At 41.0% G+C, this 19,165-nt stretch overlaps 1 protein-coding gene across 1 annotated transcript in view; it reads left to right on the forward strand.

Moving 5' to 3' along the window:
- Positions 1-6,681: 6,681 nt before the first annotated feature.
- Positions 6,682-19,165, forward strand: part of insrb (insulin receptor b) — a gene marked incomplete at its 3' end in the record, with an annotated part of 70,462 nt that continues 57,978 nt past the window's right edge. Inside the window, exon 1 of the mRNA XM_083888436.1 lies at positions 6,682-6,792. Within this exon, the coding sequence (XP_083744562.1) occupies positions 6,699-6,792 (94 nt within the window). The 5' untranslated portion in view covers positions 6,682-6,698. The remainder of the gene's footprint in view (positions 6,793-19,165) is intronic.

The raw sequence follows: 19,165 nt of genomic DNA on the forward strand, positions 1-19,165 counted from the left end.
GAAATGCTTCACGTTAACGTGTCCTCAGTGACATGCTATGCTAATAAGCTGATGTTTAACAGCTACAGTGACAGATATTGATTCTCTAGAGCCATTCTGCCAGCATGACTAGAATATGTAATAGTCACTGAAAATCCATTCATTTAATCAGCCTTTGTTTCACCCTGTTTAGTTTAGTTGTAAATGTAAATGTATTGTTAATCATTATTTTACGGTGTCATTTCACTTCACAATTACCTACCTACCTGTCCTTCAACATTCTTTTCACAGGATGTTCCACACCACAGACTCCCTACACTTTAGCTTTAAATGTACAGTGCATATAGGGTTGAAACGAAATGAAATTGAAATTTCTTCTTCATTTTCTTTCAGGTTCTCCCTCTCCATCATCTGCCTCCAGCTTGCGTCCTCTTCTGTTACGTCACGTGTCCTCCTTCACAACATCCATGATCCTTCTCTGTGGTCTTCCTCTTCGACCTCTCGCCCCAGATTACAATATCATCTGCAAACAACACAGTCCACAGAGACTCCTGCCTGACCTCATCTGTCCACCTGTCCATCACAATTGCAAACAAGAAGGGGCTCAGAGCTGATCCCTGATGTAAGCCCACCTTCACCTTGAACCCGCCCGTCACTCCAGCTCCAGACCTCACCACTGTCTCACTGTCCTCATGCATGTCCTGCACCACCCTCACATACTCCTCTGCCACTCCTGTCTTCCTCATACAATACCACAGTTCCTCTCTTGGCACTCGATTTTCAGCTTTCTCAAGATCAACAAAGACACAGTGTAACTCTGGTCTTCTCTACGCTCACCATCTCAGAGCAAAAGTCACATCTGTGGTGCTGTTTCTTCTTCATAAACGCATACTGCTGCTCGCTGATCTTCACTTATTTCCCATATCTTCGCTATAAACCTCATAATCAACTTTATACCTATGTAATCACTACAGTTCTGCACATCACCCTAGTTCTTGAAGATCTGTACCATGACATTTCTCCTCAGGCACTTTCTTGTTCTCCAAATTTGTGTTAAACCATCTGATCAAAAAGTCCTCTGCTCACTCTCTCTCTCTGGACCCAAATGCCTTTCCACTCTGCATCGTCTTCATAGCTGCCCTCACAGTTTGCTGCACCCTGTTTGTCAACAGCATCGAGGGCGGTTGTTGTTAACCCAGGCCTCAACCAATCTGTTATATTTGGGGAAAATATCTCATTGTGATTATACAGATATTGTGATTGCTATTTGATTTGCAATTTTTTTTTTAATCATACAAAAAATGGAGCATTACCACACGGGATACAATCAAAACATGAACATATTGCAAGAATGTGAAGTTGTGAATGATGAAATTAATTGTTTACAACATGCTAGTATTTATTTATTTTTTAAATTGGCATCAAACCAATTTGCTAATTGTTTTCAATTTCAATTTCAAAACAGTAGTAGCTTTTAGATTAAAAGAAAGAAAGAAAGAAACAGCATATATTTTTTGTGGGTGGTGTATCAAAATACAGAACAGAAAAATGTAAATCCTGTACATTTGTGTAAAGTCCCCCTTTCCTGTATCACGTGCCTGCAGAGTGCAGTAAAGTGCATCTGCATGAAAGGAACGATCAGTGACAATACATGTGATTGCACTTTGCACCGTGCATGTGTGATTGAGTGACATTCAGAGAGAGAGAGAGAGCTTGTTTTTTGTCAGTTTGTCTGAGCTGCAGACCATAAACCCCTGAAGTGCAGGACCAGCAAGTGCTAAAAGTGTAAATCACTGCCTGAGGAGGATAATCCAGGAATATTTTGTCTTTTTAAAATCATGACCCTCTCCCTTTGGTCTCAAAAACATACACACAGATCATGCATAGAGGACAAACACAAACACACAGAGGCTGAACGGAGGCTCCACGGAGGCTCCACGGAGGCTCCCCTTGGCTCTACAAGCAGCTAATTACTGAGCCTTCCTGCCAACAATGAAAAGACACTCTCCATTCAATCGCATTAATCCCTCCGTTTACAGGGTCCAGTAGAGACGACTGCAGAGAGGATGAATGAGAGTTGTCTGTCTTCAGCATCTGAATGTGTGTGTGTGTGTGTGTGTGTGTGTGTGTCTGTGAGTGAGCGGGAGAATGTACAAGGAGCTAAAGTTACAAAGGTTTTATGTTGTGAGGCAGGAGGAAATGCAAATATGTGCATTTGTAATTCATTGACTTCTAATGAATGTGAACGACACAGTAGAACTCTGCTGCTGCTCCGGTTATCGATCACCTGAGCGCTCCTTTGTTGATAAAGATAATGTCTGCTCTGCATATTATTTGAGCCTAAAGAAGCACTGACATTTTTAGACTGGTTTCTGGACCGGACTGGACCATTCTTACGCGATACATTCCCTCATTTGGTGTTTTAACTATGGCAAAGACTTAAAGGTTTAGTTCAGGTTTTCTGAAGAGTGCTTGTATGAGGCACTGACTGCGATGTGTGCGCCCCTGGTATTTACTGCCATTGCCAGAAAGCAACCTGACACAGAGACGCTTGCTCTCACTGATAACATGGCTGCCAGAAAATACATTTTAGTCATTTAACAGAAGCTCATAAAATCTTTGCCTTCCGAGGTCTATATCTTAAGAACATGTTTACTGCTTTGTATTGATGTTAGATTGCCTTTTCCAATGGGACAGAGTAAATCAGTGTTTTTATTTCACAGGGACATATGAGCTGCTGGTTTTACATCACTTCCGTTCAAAAGTTTGGGGTCACTTAGAAATGTCCTTATTTTTGAAGGAAAAGCACTTTTTTCAATGAATATAACATTAAATGAATCAGAAATACACTCTTTACATTGTTAATGTGGTAAACGACTATTCTAGCTGCAAACGTCTAGTTTTTAATGGAATATGTACAAAGGTGTATAGAGGCCTATTTCAGTGTTCTAATGGTACATTGTGTTTGCTAACGGCGTTAGAAGGCTATTGGATGATGAGAAAACCCTTGTGCAATGAAGTTAGCACAGCTGAAAACAGTTTTGCTGGTTCTTTGACGAAAGGGAAAATTATTATTTTTAATAAAAATGTATTATTTCAAGGTTATTTCTAACCTTGTCAATGTATAAAACTATATTTTCTATTCATTGTGCAACGCTTTTATTATTTTTGATGAATAAAATTGTGACTTTTAATGGAAAACACAACACAAATTGTAAAGGTGACCCCAAACTTTTGAAAAGTAAATTAGAAGGATTTCGAACACCAGAGTCACTGGTTAATGTAAAATTGCTGAATGTGGTCTACAGAGTTTGATGAGGGGATTGCGTGGTTTATAAAGTGAAACAAACTTCAGTTTTCAGTTTGAAAAGGCATCGATTTTAAAAGATAACATAGATACTTTTAACCTGGGTTAAGATCTGGTGATACTGAATGTCAACAATGGCTGCGTCTTTCACATATCTGTGTGGAAAAAAAACAAATTCCACCCCAAAGGCTCTTGATAAAATGACCAGATGTCAACATGATCCCATGTTGCCAGTAAAGAACAGTACCATAGCGAGAGATCGAGGTAAACGCCAAGGAAGAACCCATGTTTTCACTTGCAATTCTTCCTTTTCAGGGATTATTTAAAGCACCAGGATTCCCACAACCTCACAGCACAGAGTGAACGCTGACAGAATCACATTGTGTTTATTTGACATATAGCCCACAGGTCCCCGAACTCGCCTCTCTGGTCAACCTTAATCCTGTTATTCACAATGTTGTATTCCTTTGTCCCTGCATGACATTTGCTGTGAGTGTATTGGTTATTTTTAGTGCCAGCGACTGAAATTAAATTGTAGTACAACAGTGCAAGAGCAGCACTGTAGTGATGCACAAGTGCTGCATGTGTAGACTCATATCACATCGCTCTGCAGTATGTAGGTTAGTGGGCTACAAATCATTCACTCAACTTCCTCTACTCCCACTGAAAAAGAGGGAAGAAAACGGTGCTATGAGGAAGAGAAGAGTAGAGAAAGAGTGTTTGTGTGTGAAATTGGCGTCAGACAGGGTGGCTACAACAGAGAGATCTGTTTTGACTAGATTCCACAACCCTTAGTCCTTCAGACCTGTGACATTTAATCTCACTAATACCTCATTTACTCTGTTCACTGGGTAACAACATTCCTTAGATGAACAACAAGCTTTCTGCACAAGATCTTAGTGGAGTACAACAGCATGTGCCCATCCAAGCAGTGCGATAAACAGGAGGAAATTCTCATCTATTCTTTTCTAAGTCAATGGGCCCCAAGGTTGGATAAGGAATGTAGTCAGGTGCAGCCATGCTGAGGGAGAATGTCCATTACAGTGTGTGTGTGCCGTTAAGTTTCATTTCATTTGCTGTGTAAATCTGAGGGAACTGCGTAGCTTCCTTACTGCAGGCTTTGAGGCCAAGACAGTGAGTAATGTTTACACTGCTCTATGACGCTGTTTTGCCCACAGTCTCACTGGTCCGTGACAATGTGACAAAAGAGAATCACAAAGGGAAATAAACGTGAAAGGATCACAAACCAGTAACAGCAAACATGCTGACCGATGATTTAACAAGACAGATGAAAAGGCTAGTTAAAGGTTAGTCAAGTTTTTTGTTTGTTTTTTTTTTAATGCTGTACACCTGAAGGGAGCAGAATCTCAAATGATATCAGTGAGTCCACGTGTGCATGTCATTTCTCATTTAAACTCGATACATCAGTAAATAAAGGTGGTGGCAGTTATATGGTTTACAGAGTAGGTGATCATCAGAAATTTATTGGACCAGCATTTTGATTTCATGAAAATAAACGTTGATATCTTTTTATTCTGGACTATTGCTCACAAGAATGTCTTTATGGGACATTCCACCATATTCTGGCCCGTGGGCCACAAGTATTATAAAGATAACTAATTATAACTTGATACCACACTTATAGTATCACGTTATAATGAGTTACTTCTGTATGCTTTTAAATGCAAGGATTTATGTTACATCATAAATACATTTTTATTTTGACTTACATCAACACTTTTGTTTTGAAATTTATTTTGAATATTTCTGTAAAAATATTGTTATTGCAATATCAGATTATGTTGATGTAATCTTCATATCGCCCACCCAAACTGAACAGTTGCCCTTTATTCCCGTGACCCTTGGCCCCCTCCTGACATGTGGGCTACTGTATTTATACAAATGAAAAAAAAAATATTTTACCAAACAGGCAGCAGTGAATATAAACAAGACAATTTAACTGGTGACATTTTAAAACATCAAATATTATTGTGTTGAACATTTCCCCCCCGCCCTGTCTAAGAGCCCCAACATACACAGTCCAGATCCGGACTGTAGCGCTGATCCGCTGCGTGTTTTGGTGCAGACCACGTGTGGCCCAGCTGAGGTGACTGGCAGGACTTGTTTACTGGTGGAGAGAGACTCACGGAGAGAGAGAGAGAGAGAGAGAACCTGAGGGAAAGCCGTCGCCAAACGGAACGGGAATCCAAGTTTTTACACTTGACCCGTCTTTTTTAAAATACCCTTTTACCTTTGTTTACCTCATTCTTTTGCGACTACCGGAGACGGGATACTCGGTTTGTGTGTGTGCGCGCGCGGGTTTATTATCCTTTTTAACTCCGAGAGCTCGTTTGTTTTGGACTGGCTAGCTAACGTTAGCTGTTTTCCCCCCACATCGGCTAACGTTAATCTGAGAAAAAGACACGGGCGGCGTGGTGCTGCTGCTGGGGAGTGTTCTTTGCTCAGGTCGCAGCAGCGCGCAGGTTATACGGAGCCGTCATGTTCGTCCCTTCCCCTCTCAGCGGACGACGAAAGAAATAACGATTTATTGCCTAAGTTTTCCGGCTGTTGTTTTATGGACGTTCGTTCGTTCGCGGCGTGGTGGTCAGCGGGGGTGACGGAGTTCAGAGGAGGGTCGCAGTAGGGGAAAACGGAATCGCTGCACGTTTTTCCTGCACGTAGCTGCTCGGAGGAGTTTCCTGGGATGTTCTCCCATCGGTCTTAAAAAGGCTGAGCCTCTGGGAAGATTGATACAAGCGAGCCGAAGTATCAGGAAAGACCTGTGGGCTTCGAAACCTTCCAGCTCCCGACCTTCGTGCTGACAACTTTGAGTGTGCTACAGGAGCAGAGGCGCAGGCTGTTGTTGTTTTACAGAGAAACACAGCAGCAGCAGCAGCAGTGTGTTTCTGAAGTGGGTCTTCCCTCACTGGAGCAGTGCATTCACAGAGAAACATGAATCCGGTGGACGTCATTCAGGGACCTCCACATTAAACCTCCCTGCCTGTGGGATTTTATTAATAACAACACTAGTATCTCTCGTTTTACTGGGTGCAGCACCAACGCTAAGCAGATGAACGTGGACTGGCGCCTCCGCTTATGGAAAATGAAGATTTTCACTCACACGTGTGTCACCAGAAGCCAAGATCACGTTATTTAGTGCTGTTTTTTTTTTATTTGTCACAGACCAAGAAGATACTCATAAATTTACCACCAACCCCTTCCTCCCCCCCGGCTGGCGGGGGGCAACCTTGAATCAGCTGTCCTCACTGGACCTTTAGGTTTTTATTTTTATTATTTCATTTTGTTTTTTTTTGCTATACCAGTGACTTTTTTTAAAATCACATGTTTGCTCGAGACTGGAGTTTTGAAGGAGCTTGAAGAGGACAGCACAACTTCTTATTCTCAAGTCAAAATGAGGCGGTGGACGCTAAATCTGAGAGCCCAAATTGTGTTTTTTATCATCTGCACCTGCGTGATATGCCAATGTGGTCTAATACAAGCACAAAGTAAGTGTTTATTTTCTTATTATTACTGTTATTATTGTTGTTATTACTGTCAGCGTTGGTGTGTTTCTATACCAGCTGCACCACCATTTACTGAGCAGTTATAGAGATGTGTAACTTTAAAATAAATATCTTCAGTTTAAAATGAAGTGTGATTAGGACACCACTTAACACACAGATCAGGTCACTAAATTAAACAGGAAAACTAGAAGAACTTCATGTAGCGTTTATGACAATGTGATTGTTTTTTTTATAATTATTATTATTATTTTGATGTTGCTAGAGTTTCATTTCTGCGCATGCGTACACTCTCTCTCACATCGTCTAATTAAGGGGCCAGTGTATTCAGTTATTGCGTTGTATTGTGCCCGCGCGCTCATTATTCATATTCCTCAGTAGAATCCCTCCCTCGCCCCTCCTCCCTCCTCCCCGTGCTGTGTCTTAAAGTTGCATATTTTAGCGGCCTGTGTTGGATGCGTCAGCCCCAGGGCCAGATTAGTCGCTGTAACTGGACGAGGGTGGTCTACTGCAGCGAGGCTAAACTGGGAGTTGCAGGATTGGCCCTGTGAGCGCAGCTAGGCCTGCGACACTCACACACACACACACACACACACACACACACACTCACACACATACACAGTCTGCAACAACAACACATGCGCTTGTCTCTCCTGCAGCCCGAACGTAAACAAATGAGCTTCACCCGTGTACTAGTATACTGTGGTGTATTGGTCTGCAGTGATCTTTAGCTCCAGCTCGGACTCGACAGTGGATGTCTTTTCCTCTGCACTGTGTGTGTTCTAAGTGGTGTATTTATCAATGGATCAGCGGTTTGAATTGTAGACTATAGCAGCGTGTAATCCAAACAGTACCGTGGTGCTCTGCAAGACACAGGGGAGACGCACACAGACAGACACAGAGATAATGACATCCATATCAGATTCTGTTAAACGAGGACTTTCCCTTTTTAAATTGTTGTGACTGTAAAGTGATGTTGCATAAATATTGTGGTGCAAACCCCACCTATGACCACAGTCTGCATGTTTCATGTTTCACATTTGCAGAATTACATTGATGCAAACAAATAGTGGAAACATTAGCCCTGTTTATTGAAGCCTATTGTCTTATTGGCTGTTTTGAAATCTATGGCAAAGATTCATGTCACTGTTAATTCCTCTTCCATTTTGAATGATTCAGAAATTGAATCAGCAAGTCATAACGGTTGCAAGATATTATATCCACAACTAAAAAGAGAGGGAATACCGTATACATTTTATTTACGGTATATAGATAATGGCTGAAAACACCCTACTATCAAAATATTAACTTTTATAATGTAATGCAAGAATAAGAACGTTAGAATGCTTTGAATTTTTTTTTTTTTAAATGGCATAATAAATAATACTATAAATATTAAAACATGGAATGATAAAATTGCAGTCTATGCAATTTGTTAATTGTGTTTCTAGTTGCAATTTTAACTGAAAAACAATTCATCATTCAGCTCTTATAAAGAAAATAACACTTTGAGAAATATACACTTATGCACATAGCACAGAAAACGTCAAATAGAAATCAAAACTATAAATTAAACTAAATCTAAAACAGAATTTTACATTTTTAACATTGATCAGTGGCAAAAGACAGACCTTCTTAAATAGACAGGACCACGTGGCAACTTACCAATTTAGTATCTTAGTTTGAATTAAATTATTTTCAATAAGAAACATTTGTTTTGGAATTGAATTATGTACATTTACTTGTTTATCAGTTCAAACCTTTGGCCTAGAGTTGCCCTTTTGAGTCTTGTGTTCAGTGCTGTAGATGATGTGTTGCACAAGTCTACAAAGTTTTTTTCAGAACATGAACATAGTACAGGGTAAATGTAAGCAGAAAGACCTGTTTCAAATGGAAGAATGAGTACCTCTAATCACATGACTGTGTGCTGCTCCATTTAGTTAACATGGTGGATGTTTAAACTTTGAGTTACATTTGTCAAAAGTGGCTCCCAGTGGTCAGGTTCAAAGAAAATGTTCTGGCTACTTTACACAGTTCATGCAGACAGAACAGAGGCCCCTGAAAGGGGCTCTTAAGAGAAAATGTTGTAGGTGAAGTACCCTTTTTTTCCCCTTCTTTCTTTCTTGTTTTTCCCTTTTCTTCTTTAACTTTCTCATGGAGTGAGGTACATCTCATTGGTTGTTTCTGGTTTCTGATTAACTCACTTCTCTGGGAAGTGACCATATTTGGCACTCTGGAGATGTTTACGCCTGGAGGAAGGGAGGGGGGGGGGACAACAACCAAAATACCGAGAATACTTCATTCTGAATCCACACACTGCCTGACATCTGACATTTCCACCTCAGTCATGGGAAAGAGGAAGCAGTATTGATATATATAAACCGTGCTGTGGCTCTGATCTGCTGACTGCTCATTAAACAATGCTACAAGGCTCAATGTGAGACTGGTCTTAGTTGATTTTGATTGGGCTGTTTGTCGGAGTTATCAGCAAACAGTTTTCTGAAGTAACCGCTGAGCTGTCTCCTAGTATAATTCACTAAAAAACAAGTTGTGCAACTGGGAGCCATGCCCCCTTCTTGTTCCTCTCAGGCATGTAAGCACAGCTCTGCTGGAAAGGGGTAATATGTATGTGTGTATGTATGTGCTGTTATTTTCCACAGTATATGCTCCTTTCACCAGTTCTGTCACTTAGTCTGTGTCCAAGCCAGATAACTGAAATGCACACATACAATTAGTTTTCTTCCCAGTTACATGAATCCGATTTTTAAAAATGAATGCAAGCTGAGATGCCTTCTTTTTGTGTGTATTTGTTTGTTCCTTTGATTACCCCTGCTCTCTTCGGTGCATAGTGGAATGTGTTTGAAGTGGCCCACCATACAGGTGCCCGTGTGTTTGTGTGTGCGTACATGTCCGTATGTTCCAAACACAACATGTGCTGCATGCAGGATCTCACGTCTCGGCTCTTAATGTGCCCACTTCCGGGTAATGTATGTTTCCATGTATCTGTGTGTGTCTCGTGGCCACACATGAGAACAGTGTGTACTAGAGTGGCAGGCTCAATAATGGGCTGCCTTGTTAGCACCAGCTCTGTGCCTTGTGAGGCCCCCTGAACTACCACGCTTTCATTTCATCTAATGGATAAATTGTATGATGTGTTTCGTAATGAAATTAGCAAAAACTTCATTAATGATGTCGTGAAATCAATGAACAAGCTGGAGGTGAAGAATGTTAGAAAGTAGGCTGTTGGTTCCTCAACAGAATCCTTTATTTTAGGCTGCCTTGAAAAGCAGTTTTTATAAAGTATGTTCTGGAAACAATTACATGAACCTCCAGTTCCAGCTATGTACAGACATACCTTCTTCATAGTGAAGGAACAGGCTGGACTTAACGAAACTTCACTAACATGATACAAAAGAAAAAAACACAAGTACACACACCAACATGACGTCTGTCATTACTGCATTGGAATAACTAATGTAATCACTTCCCATGTTGTTAATTGGGTGGAATGAAGTGAGGTCCAGTGCCAAAGTGTGGCTGCCAAATCTGTAACAGATCATATATAATAAACAACAGGACCTAACCCTAACCCTAACCCTTGATTTACAAGAAAAGGCACAATGTTCAGTGTCTAATGCTCACAACTTAATAATACAGCTACTATTCTTAGGTTTTAGAATAGTCAAGATAGTAATACACCTGTAGCTCATATTAATTCGATCTATTTTCATGATAATAACAATTCTAATACTCACATTTAAAATCGGTTAACGTGATTTCTGCTTGCTTTGTTTTCCTCAATAACGGATTTTTCTGCTTTTGTGATGCCTTTGTTTAAAACCCTGCACTGTATGTTCAATGGAGTACACGCACACATACATAGTGGCTTTTACAACGCGGAAGATTTTCTGTGAATTGTATGTTCAGGCAGTTCTGTGTTTACAAAGCCAGCGGACAAATGTGTTATGAACTGAGGCTCCACCAGCTGTGTGTTGGCCAGGAAAGTAATATGTACTGCTAAAGGAAATTAACTGTTTGGATGTCTTTCCTAAGTGCTTCCTCCTCTGGTCTTAACTGCCAGAGCGTTCCTTTCAACTGCTCCTTCCTCACCAAAACATTTTCCCTCTTGTTTGCACTTGTGTGCATATGCTATGCAAAGCAGGGGATGGTAAAACAAAACATGACCTTATGACTTTCTCATTTTACAATTTGATCAGCTGACAGGCAAATACATTCCTGCAGCATGTTTGCTCGTGTGTTCAGTTTTGTCTGCTTACGACACACTATTTAGAACAAAGTTCACCCAGTTTTTTTTAAAGGTAATTTGAAAAATGCTGACCTCTGTAAAAGCTCTGGCAACATCACCTCTAAAGAATGAGCAGCCATTATACTGGCATTTAACAATGAGAATAACCAAACTGTTAGTTTATGGTGGGCCACTAAACTAAATACTTTTAAATCAAATTCACAGTTGGTTCACACAAAACAATTGGTGCAATTTCATTCTTCTATTTGTGATTGTTCTATCTCTTGTTTACTTTAAATAATGTAACAAATGTTGGAAACAATTCTTTTCTTTACGTTCTCATCCTTCCAGTATGAAACAGTGTAGTTTATTGAAATTGCATTGTATACCAGAGAGAAAAAACTAAAGTTGTTAAGCCGTAGTGTACTGATTATAAAACGAAAGGACCACAACAATTCTTATGCTCTCTTTTGTCTGAAATAACATAACTGAACATCGCTTAATGTTGAGTATATTATATATAGTTATTCTTAATTTGATCTAGTTGGTCTTTATGATTTAGTAGAGCTGCACCTTTTAATATAGCGCTGAGCAGATGACCTTTCTGATTCCCATTCATAGATGAAGAAGTGTAATAGTTTGTGTAAACCTCACTGCACAGAAATGTGGTCAAGTTGGGAGGGGATGAATGGTCTTTCTCTCTCTCTCTCTCTCTCTCTCTCTCTCTCTCTCTCTCTCTCTCTCTCTCTCTCTCTCTCTCTCTCTCTCTCTCTCTCTCTCTCTCTCTCTCTCTCTCTCTCTCTCTCTCTCTCTCTCTCTCTCTCTCTCTCTCAGTTTGGTTCTGCCCTATTTTAACCGTTGGAGACTTCACAGTCAAATCCAACCTGATCTAGCTCTGTAATGCAGGCATCAGCGAAGGGCTCTTTTGAGACACTTTGTGAGGCCATATCCATATCCTAATGTGGATAAATGGGAAAATATATTATTTTCACCGAAGCATCTGCGTTTTAACCATTAGTATTTAGGTTTTGTTTGCTCTGTTATTCAGCAGTTATTCAAAAGCAGAGGGAATCAGTTTGGTACAGGTGCTATAAGGAGCTGGCGTCTGCCCTGTGTTTTTGTATTATTTTGGCTTTTTACCAGACAGCAGTTTTTCATCGAAACAATGGTGTGAATGGAAACCTTTTCACATTTTAAAGTTTATCCAGATTTATCCATGTTGTTAGATTTTTAGAGAATATGCCTGATTCTTTAGAATTGGTGTATTGCTCATGGTGCTCATGTATTGCACGTTGAGCACCATTTATTCTGCCTTTCAAACAAACAAATTGGGTTCATTTTATTTACTCTGACTTTCTTACATTAAGAATGGCAAAAGGCATTTGCGTCATTATGTGTTTATTCCATCCTATTGTTGTGAACACAATTTATGAGGAGTCAGTTTAATTATGCCTGGCACAAATGCCATTTTCCACTTCAAAACACAGAAAAATATACTTAAATTATAAGGGCACTGAGACGCATGGCTATGGCTGTTGGCATGTGTGTATGGTTGTTGGACAGGAGCAGAACTCGAGGGGTTAAATGTATTTTGAGGGCCGTCATATGACTGAGATTTAGCCATTTGACACACAGCTTAGTGAGTCTCCCAGCAGTTAATTACAACCATAAACACAGGCACAGGCTCATAATATTGATAACCGTTACTAAGCAGAAGTAGATGCATTCAAAATAATGGACTTTTAGCTAGAGATGATGGAACAGTTAATTGATAATTTTGTCATTACATCATTTACAGAACGAGGTGACTGTTGAAATTTAACGAAAAAAGCTTTAAACCGCACCTTTCTTCTTCAGGGCATATAGAACACTACAGCAACTTTTGACTGGAAACATTCAGGCTGGCCAGCAAAATGCTAATTTAAAAAGCAAATAAATAATACAAATACAAGTAAAACCGGTCAACATTTTACAGTTTTTTTTGTCTTATTTCTTTTTCAAGCATTAATTAATCTAGGACATACTGTTCAATTATTGAATCTCACCACACTGTGTAGTGTCTGCTAGCCAGTGTTAATTTTGTCATAACACCAGAGGTATCTGCTTTAGCCATTTGTGTTTCTCTAGTCTTCAAGTATCAGGGTTAAACAGAAAAGAGTTGCACTTTATGATGACATTACTGTCGCTGTTTTGAAAGAGCAGTGGCCATTAGCAAAGGTTCCTCATTAAGTCTGACCTTTAATGTAAATTTGACAGTGACAAATTTACATTATGGATTTAGCACTGATGAGTCGGTGAGTAAAATAATGAATTTTCTTTCATACGAGGTCCATGTGAGCACTAGGCATGTTTAGTTAGTTAAATTGAGGAAAATCAAACTAACTATAGCAGATTGGAACACAGCACATTTTCCTTTTCTGTATATCGCTTGCTCTCCTGCTTTATGCTGGAAGTCCCTCTCCTCCCATATCTATCTCTCATTCTCCCTCCCTCTTCCCATCCCTCAATCCCTCCCTCCATCCACCGGGGTAAGAGGGTTCACTCTCATGCACTGATTTGTATTTCTTTCACACTGTAGATGTGCACAACCTGCGGACATTACACATACACACACTGCTAATACTGTAGCATGGTTAGGGCTAAGTAATATTTACATCATACTACATTTTCAACATTTTCAGGGACACACAAAACTTACTTGAGCGTGTAACATTTGCACATTTTGTTTGTGTCTGTGTCTTTTCTGGGCACTCATGCTTGTATGTGTAATTTGTTCAGTGGTGGTGCGTCTGTCAAGGTGTGGGGGGTCTGTTTTTGTACTGATGAACGGGCTGAGATGGGTTACTATGGTGACAGCACTAACTGTGCTGGCGGTAGGCTCCAGCCTTCCCCCACGTCCCATGTCTAAATACACTCAAAGCCTCGCTGCTTTTAAATCATATTAACCTGCGTTTGTAATGTGTGATGACAGAGAGTAGGATCATCATTTTGTGTTGCTTTAATGTAGCCCATAATAACACATTAATGAGTTGCCATTGCAAGTGTTGTACACTCATAGTTGTTTTGCCTCTCCTGGCCCCCTGAGTGCTGTTCTCTTTATGCAAACATAATCTTTCCTGATTGTTGTCTTGCTGCCGTGTGCGTCTCTCCCTTATAAGATGATTCAATACATTCTGATTCTAGATACATAGGCCATGTCATAATTCAGGGAGTCTGGCTCAGACAGGAATCTAGCTCACCTCAATCAACACCGAACCTCCATGACTTTTGCATCATGTAATGCATGCACACTCTTCCCTGCACCCTCACCGACATCACAACAGATGGAGAGGGTGACGGGGGCCACCTGCTTCACAGAGAGCTTTCCCAAAGTTCCTTTCACTGTACACCTCTGCACCATTTCACCCACACGTCATATAACCAGACGGGTCTGACTTTGGCCGTGCCTCACATATCCCTGTCTAGGCAGTACATTTCACTTCTTAATTGCAGAATATACATGTTGTATGGTTTTATTTATTAACTGGCTTGTTTCTGTGTTGGTAGTAAAGTTTTTTACCAGTTATTTCATCCTTGGCAGTGAGTTATTTTATAAAAACCATCTAATAATAGTGACACTTGTTTCTTAATGCACCTTGTGATTTTCAACTTAAAGTGGGGTTGCTAAGTCATTAAGTTGTTCAGCAGCAAGTCAAACATCAAATTCTTAAGAATTCAGTCCAGATCTTGTGTTTTTAATACCATTGGATAGTTGTTGATGTGTGTGCAGTGCCATAATTTGCCCTATGCTGCTATAACAATGTTCAACGGCTAATTAGGAGGACAAAAGTGGAGTGAAAAGATTGCCCCAAAGTGGTAGCGCTCTCAGAGAAGATATGAGGGACTGAATCCAGGATGAAGTGAAAAGCGACAGAGATGAAGAGCTTGCACCTAGTTTATGAGCCAGCATCAAGCATTTCTAATTCACTTACAGTTAAAGGGGTCTCGTATCAAATCAGACCTTGCTGTTAAATGACAGCATAATTAATGGAAGTCATTTTACAATACCCGCAAGTGGCCACAGACCCTTTACTCCAGGGACCAGGCTGTCATTGGCAACAGCAGACTGATTTGTTGGTCATTTCGAAAGCCGGCGTGACTCAGTTATTTACTCTGTGCCTTACCTAGCCTGCTCTGCATATCCCATATGGAAAAACCAACAGAGGAACGCGGCTATTGAAAAGACTTTCTGTGGAAAAACAAACTGCAGGGAAGAGGATAGCTGCGCATGTTTGTTTATTGATAACATGTTCATGATAGCACATTCTATAAAGAAGTGCCGTTAAAAAAAAAAAAGTACATAAATCATAACCTTAGGCACCAAAGATGCGAGGACAGGCCTGAGCAATGGAAAGGGTAGAGGGAGGGAGAGTTGTGGAAAGAAGGAAGCAGCGGCAGGATGTGTGTCTGCATGTTTGTGTAGTTTAGTTAAGTTTTCCTGCAGCAACCGGTGTGAACTGGTGGTCTAACAGTGCAGACAAACAAGCCATTAAACTAACCTGGGCCCTTTGCTCTCCATCCCTCCAGCCTAGCCTTTGCTTCTCCCTGTTCTCCGGCTTGGTTTGTCGCTTCTCTTGATCTGAAATCTTTCTTTCTCGTTGCTCCTGTATCACTTTGCTCTCTCCATCTCTTCTTGCATGCTTGCTTGTTTCCCCTGCTTGTTAACTTGTCTCTGTAAACAGTCTCTGGCTGATACACACATCCACACTCAAACAATTAGTCTCCTTTAAGGCAGTTGAAATTATATTTCCTCCTCTCTGGGTGTTGTTACTCTTCATTTTGAATTTTTGATTCAGCTGTAGCTTGGACTTGGCAGCCTTGCAGCAATCTAGACAAATCAATAAGATTTGCTATGCTCGGGATGCGCTGGCTCGTCCATTCACTACGCAGGGAAACACCTCGACTGAACCCCAGAGTTAAAACTACTGAGTGTAAAAGAAAGGGTTGCTATGTTGATATACAGCGGGGGGCTGGTGTACCATCTTACATGGCCATTCAATCATATTGATGTTATTGCTGTGTGGCTGTAGCTTTATTAGAACTCTTCCTATCTAGAGGACATTAGCAGATACATAGGCAGATTTGGAGGAAGAAAGCAAGCCATATGGGATGGAGGACGTAGGCTTGGCAGTGTCACCAGGCAGGCGTAGCTCATCCAGCCTCTTGTGTAGCCCTGGTTTGTGGGTCGGAGAGTTGGTGGGGCCGGGCCCTGCAGCTGCTGCTGTGTGGCTGCAAGTCAAGCAAGGATACTCAGCCCTGGCTGCTTCTCTCATAGGCTGAGGCTCACCACACCAAGACACTCACTGCACTGCGCTCCACTTGCTAACGTGGGAAGATCAAAAGGAGCATCAGATGTTTTTTCTATTACTCAGTGTGTGTGTGTGTGTGTTGTCTGTCTTGCACTTTGTCTCCAGCACAGTCCAGCCTGCAGTTGATTACCTGCTCCTGTTTCATAGTCTTGTGTTCCAAAATGTTATGTCAGGAATGCTGCTCCCCTAACATGCTTTTTATTTGTTTGGAGTACCACCTGGTTAAGATGTTTTGTAAGGTGTGGCCAGAATTGTTCAGTTTTTTTTTTCCTTTTGGTTTGCGTGTTACCAGCTGTTCCATTGGTTTCAGCACAGGAAACACGCTGACTTAATTAAATTAACAGAATATAAAGAATGTGGGCTGTGCGTTTGTTTGAAACGAAACGTTTTGATGTTTGAGGAACTGTAAATTGTACTGAATTCAGAGTCAAAGTGCCAGGTTTTGGAGGTAATTGAACCTGACACATTGAATAGAAAAGATAGTTGTCACTGGTGTTTTTTTTTGTTTTTTTTTCCAGTGGGGATCGTAATTTTGAGTTATCAAAAGTGCTGCTAAAAAAGAACTGTCATTTTATCTACCATCGTTTTTTACATGACCGACATTTCCAATGTTTCTTTTTAAATTTCTTTCTCACTGTTCTCAGATGCATGTTAACCGACGAGATAAAAAAATGCATGATTCACAACAGTTGAGCATCTGACGCATTAAAATATATCGATGCCAACGCATGAGCTAATAGCAACTATAAAAAAAAAACATGAGGATTTAAACACAATCACACATCTGTAGCACTGCTGTGTGGACAAAGTTCAAAATAAGGATATAAAAGTGATATACATTTCAACTATATTAATTTTTATTGTCTGGATGAGACATGTTTTACTGCCAGTCTTCACATAGCTACTTGGTTGTTATTTTTTCCTTTTTGGGCTAGAGGAATTATGGGCACATGTTACAGGTGTCAAACAGTGCTGTCCACACACACATTCTGCTCCTGTTTATTCTGCTGTATTTCCCCCAACTATGCTTTTACACCTTTATTTTCCTTCCTCCTCCTCCTAGCAGCTACTGCACGAGTCCCAAGGTCAAATCAAACTCATTAGAACTAGAAAGTAGTGAGTCATTGTTTTTAAAAACGAGTGACAGTGACCACCTCCACCCACTCACTCACTCACACACACCTGTTTTCTCTTCCTCGTTCTTTCTCTCTGTTTACATTCTGTCTCTTTGTCTCCCTCTGTCTCAAACCATCTGTCTGCTCTTCTTGTTCTGCCCCCCTCGCTCCCGACCAGTGCTGGAAGGTAGAGCGAAGAAGGCGAGCCAAAGTCACTAGTGTGATCTGATTTAGGCCTCTCTTCTCTTGGCCAGCCATCTGACAGCACATGTTGCTCTTTTCTACCTGCTCCAATCTGCCACAGCCTGGCCCTCTGCCACAGCTGTAACGAGACCCAGCGTTGTATATAAATAGGTTAGACCAGTTCTCCTTGCCATGCTCCTCAATGGGAGGCTGAGGCAATGGAGGAACAGGTGCTTCAACCCACACACTCCCTCTATCTCTGCTCTGTCTCCCTTTACAAGCCCCCCCCAACCTTTATCAGATGTCCTTAAATGTGGTGGTACACATTAGTCAAAATGTGCATGTCGGCTGCACTGGTTTGTCATATTTGGTCGTCGTTTCTTCTTACTATTAACACATTTCAAATAAATGATGTATGTTTTCAGTCATGCTGCCACCTCTCCATCTTTTCCTGGCTCACAGAGTGTTATTTTGGTCCTTAGCTGTCTTTGTTTTGGAGCTTCAAGTTGATACACGTTAATCAAAATGCCTCGTGCAATTTCTCAGCATATTTTTTTTTTACCGTAGAAACCACAGCTTGGCAGTGGGCGCACAGGGAGCTGGCTTTACTTCTCAGGACTTTCCACAGCTATATTAACAAACAAATGCATTTTTCCACTGGCAGTCTACTTGGCACCACGGTCGCATATTCTCTCTCCTGGGGTTTGTTCAGCAACTGAGCTGTTGTCAAATCTATAATCAGCAGATCACCTCATCAGGAGCTATGTGTGTTTAAGCTGAGCGCGAGAGAGAGCGAGAGGGGAAACTTCTCACAGTCCAGAGTTAGCTGCCACCTGGTTTCAAGACAGTTCTAGTTTCACGCTAAGCTAACATGTGGCTGCCCTCTGCTACAGTGAAAGGCAGAGGCAGGACGGTCCATGGGCCACAGAGGGCTCTGCTCTCACCCGCTAAAACTGCCACTGTGATCCACTGTCTCACTGCCAGCCAGCACTGAGCTAGCCAGCCAGCTACTGTTAGCTGATGCATATTAAATTCTCTACAGGGAGCACAACTCTAAAAATAAGAGAAGATTTTTTTTTTTCTGAAACTGTAGCTACACTATAACGGAGGCTGCAGCTGTGGGTGCTCACTGAATAGTGGAGATGGCAGTTTCTTTCAGAGATAGACATTACATTGGCATGACCTCAGCCGCACTGGTCATCCTCATTCCTGAACTGACATGAAGATGAGTTGATCCAGTGAGCTAATTCTGCTTCATATTTGATGCAGAGAGGCAGTAAAATAGGTTAAGTGACAGTTGATGTCGGGGAGCTGAGGATAGATTTGGAAGTCTTCCCACCACTTAACATGTCAAATCAGCCAAATATAAAAAAAGAAAGTTTCTTGATTAAAAATCTTGTATAGCCAATTCGATGGTCTGCAGACCATTGCATGATTGCTTAGAGTCACATTAAATGCTTCCACAT

Source organism: Microchirus variegatus, assembly GCF_963457635.1.
Source record: "Microchirus variegatus genome assembly, chromosome: 4".
In the NCBI taxonomy this organism is placed as follows: domain Eukaryota; kingdom Metazoa; phylum Chordata; class Actinopteri; order Pleuronectiformes; family Soleidae; genus Microchirus; species Microchirus variegatus.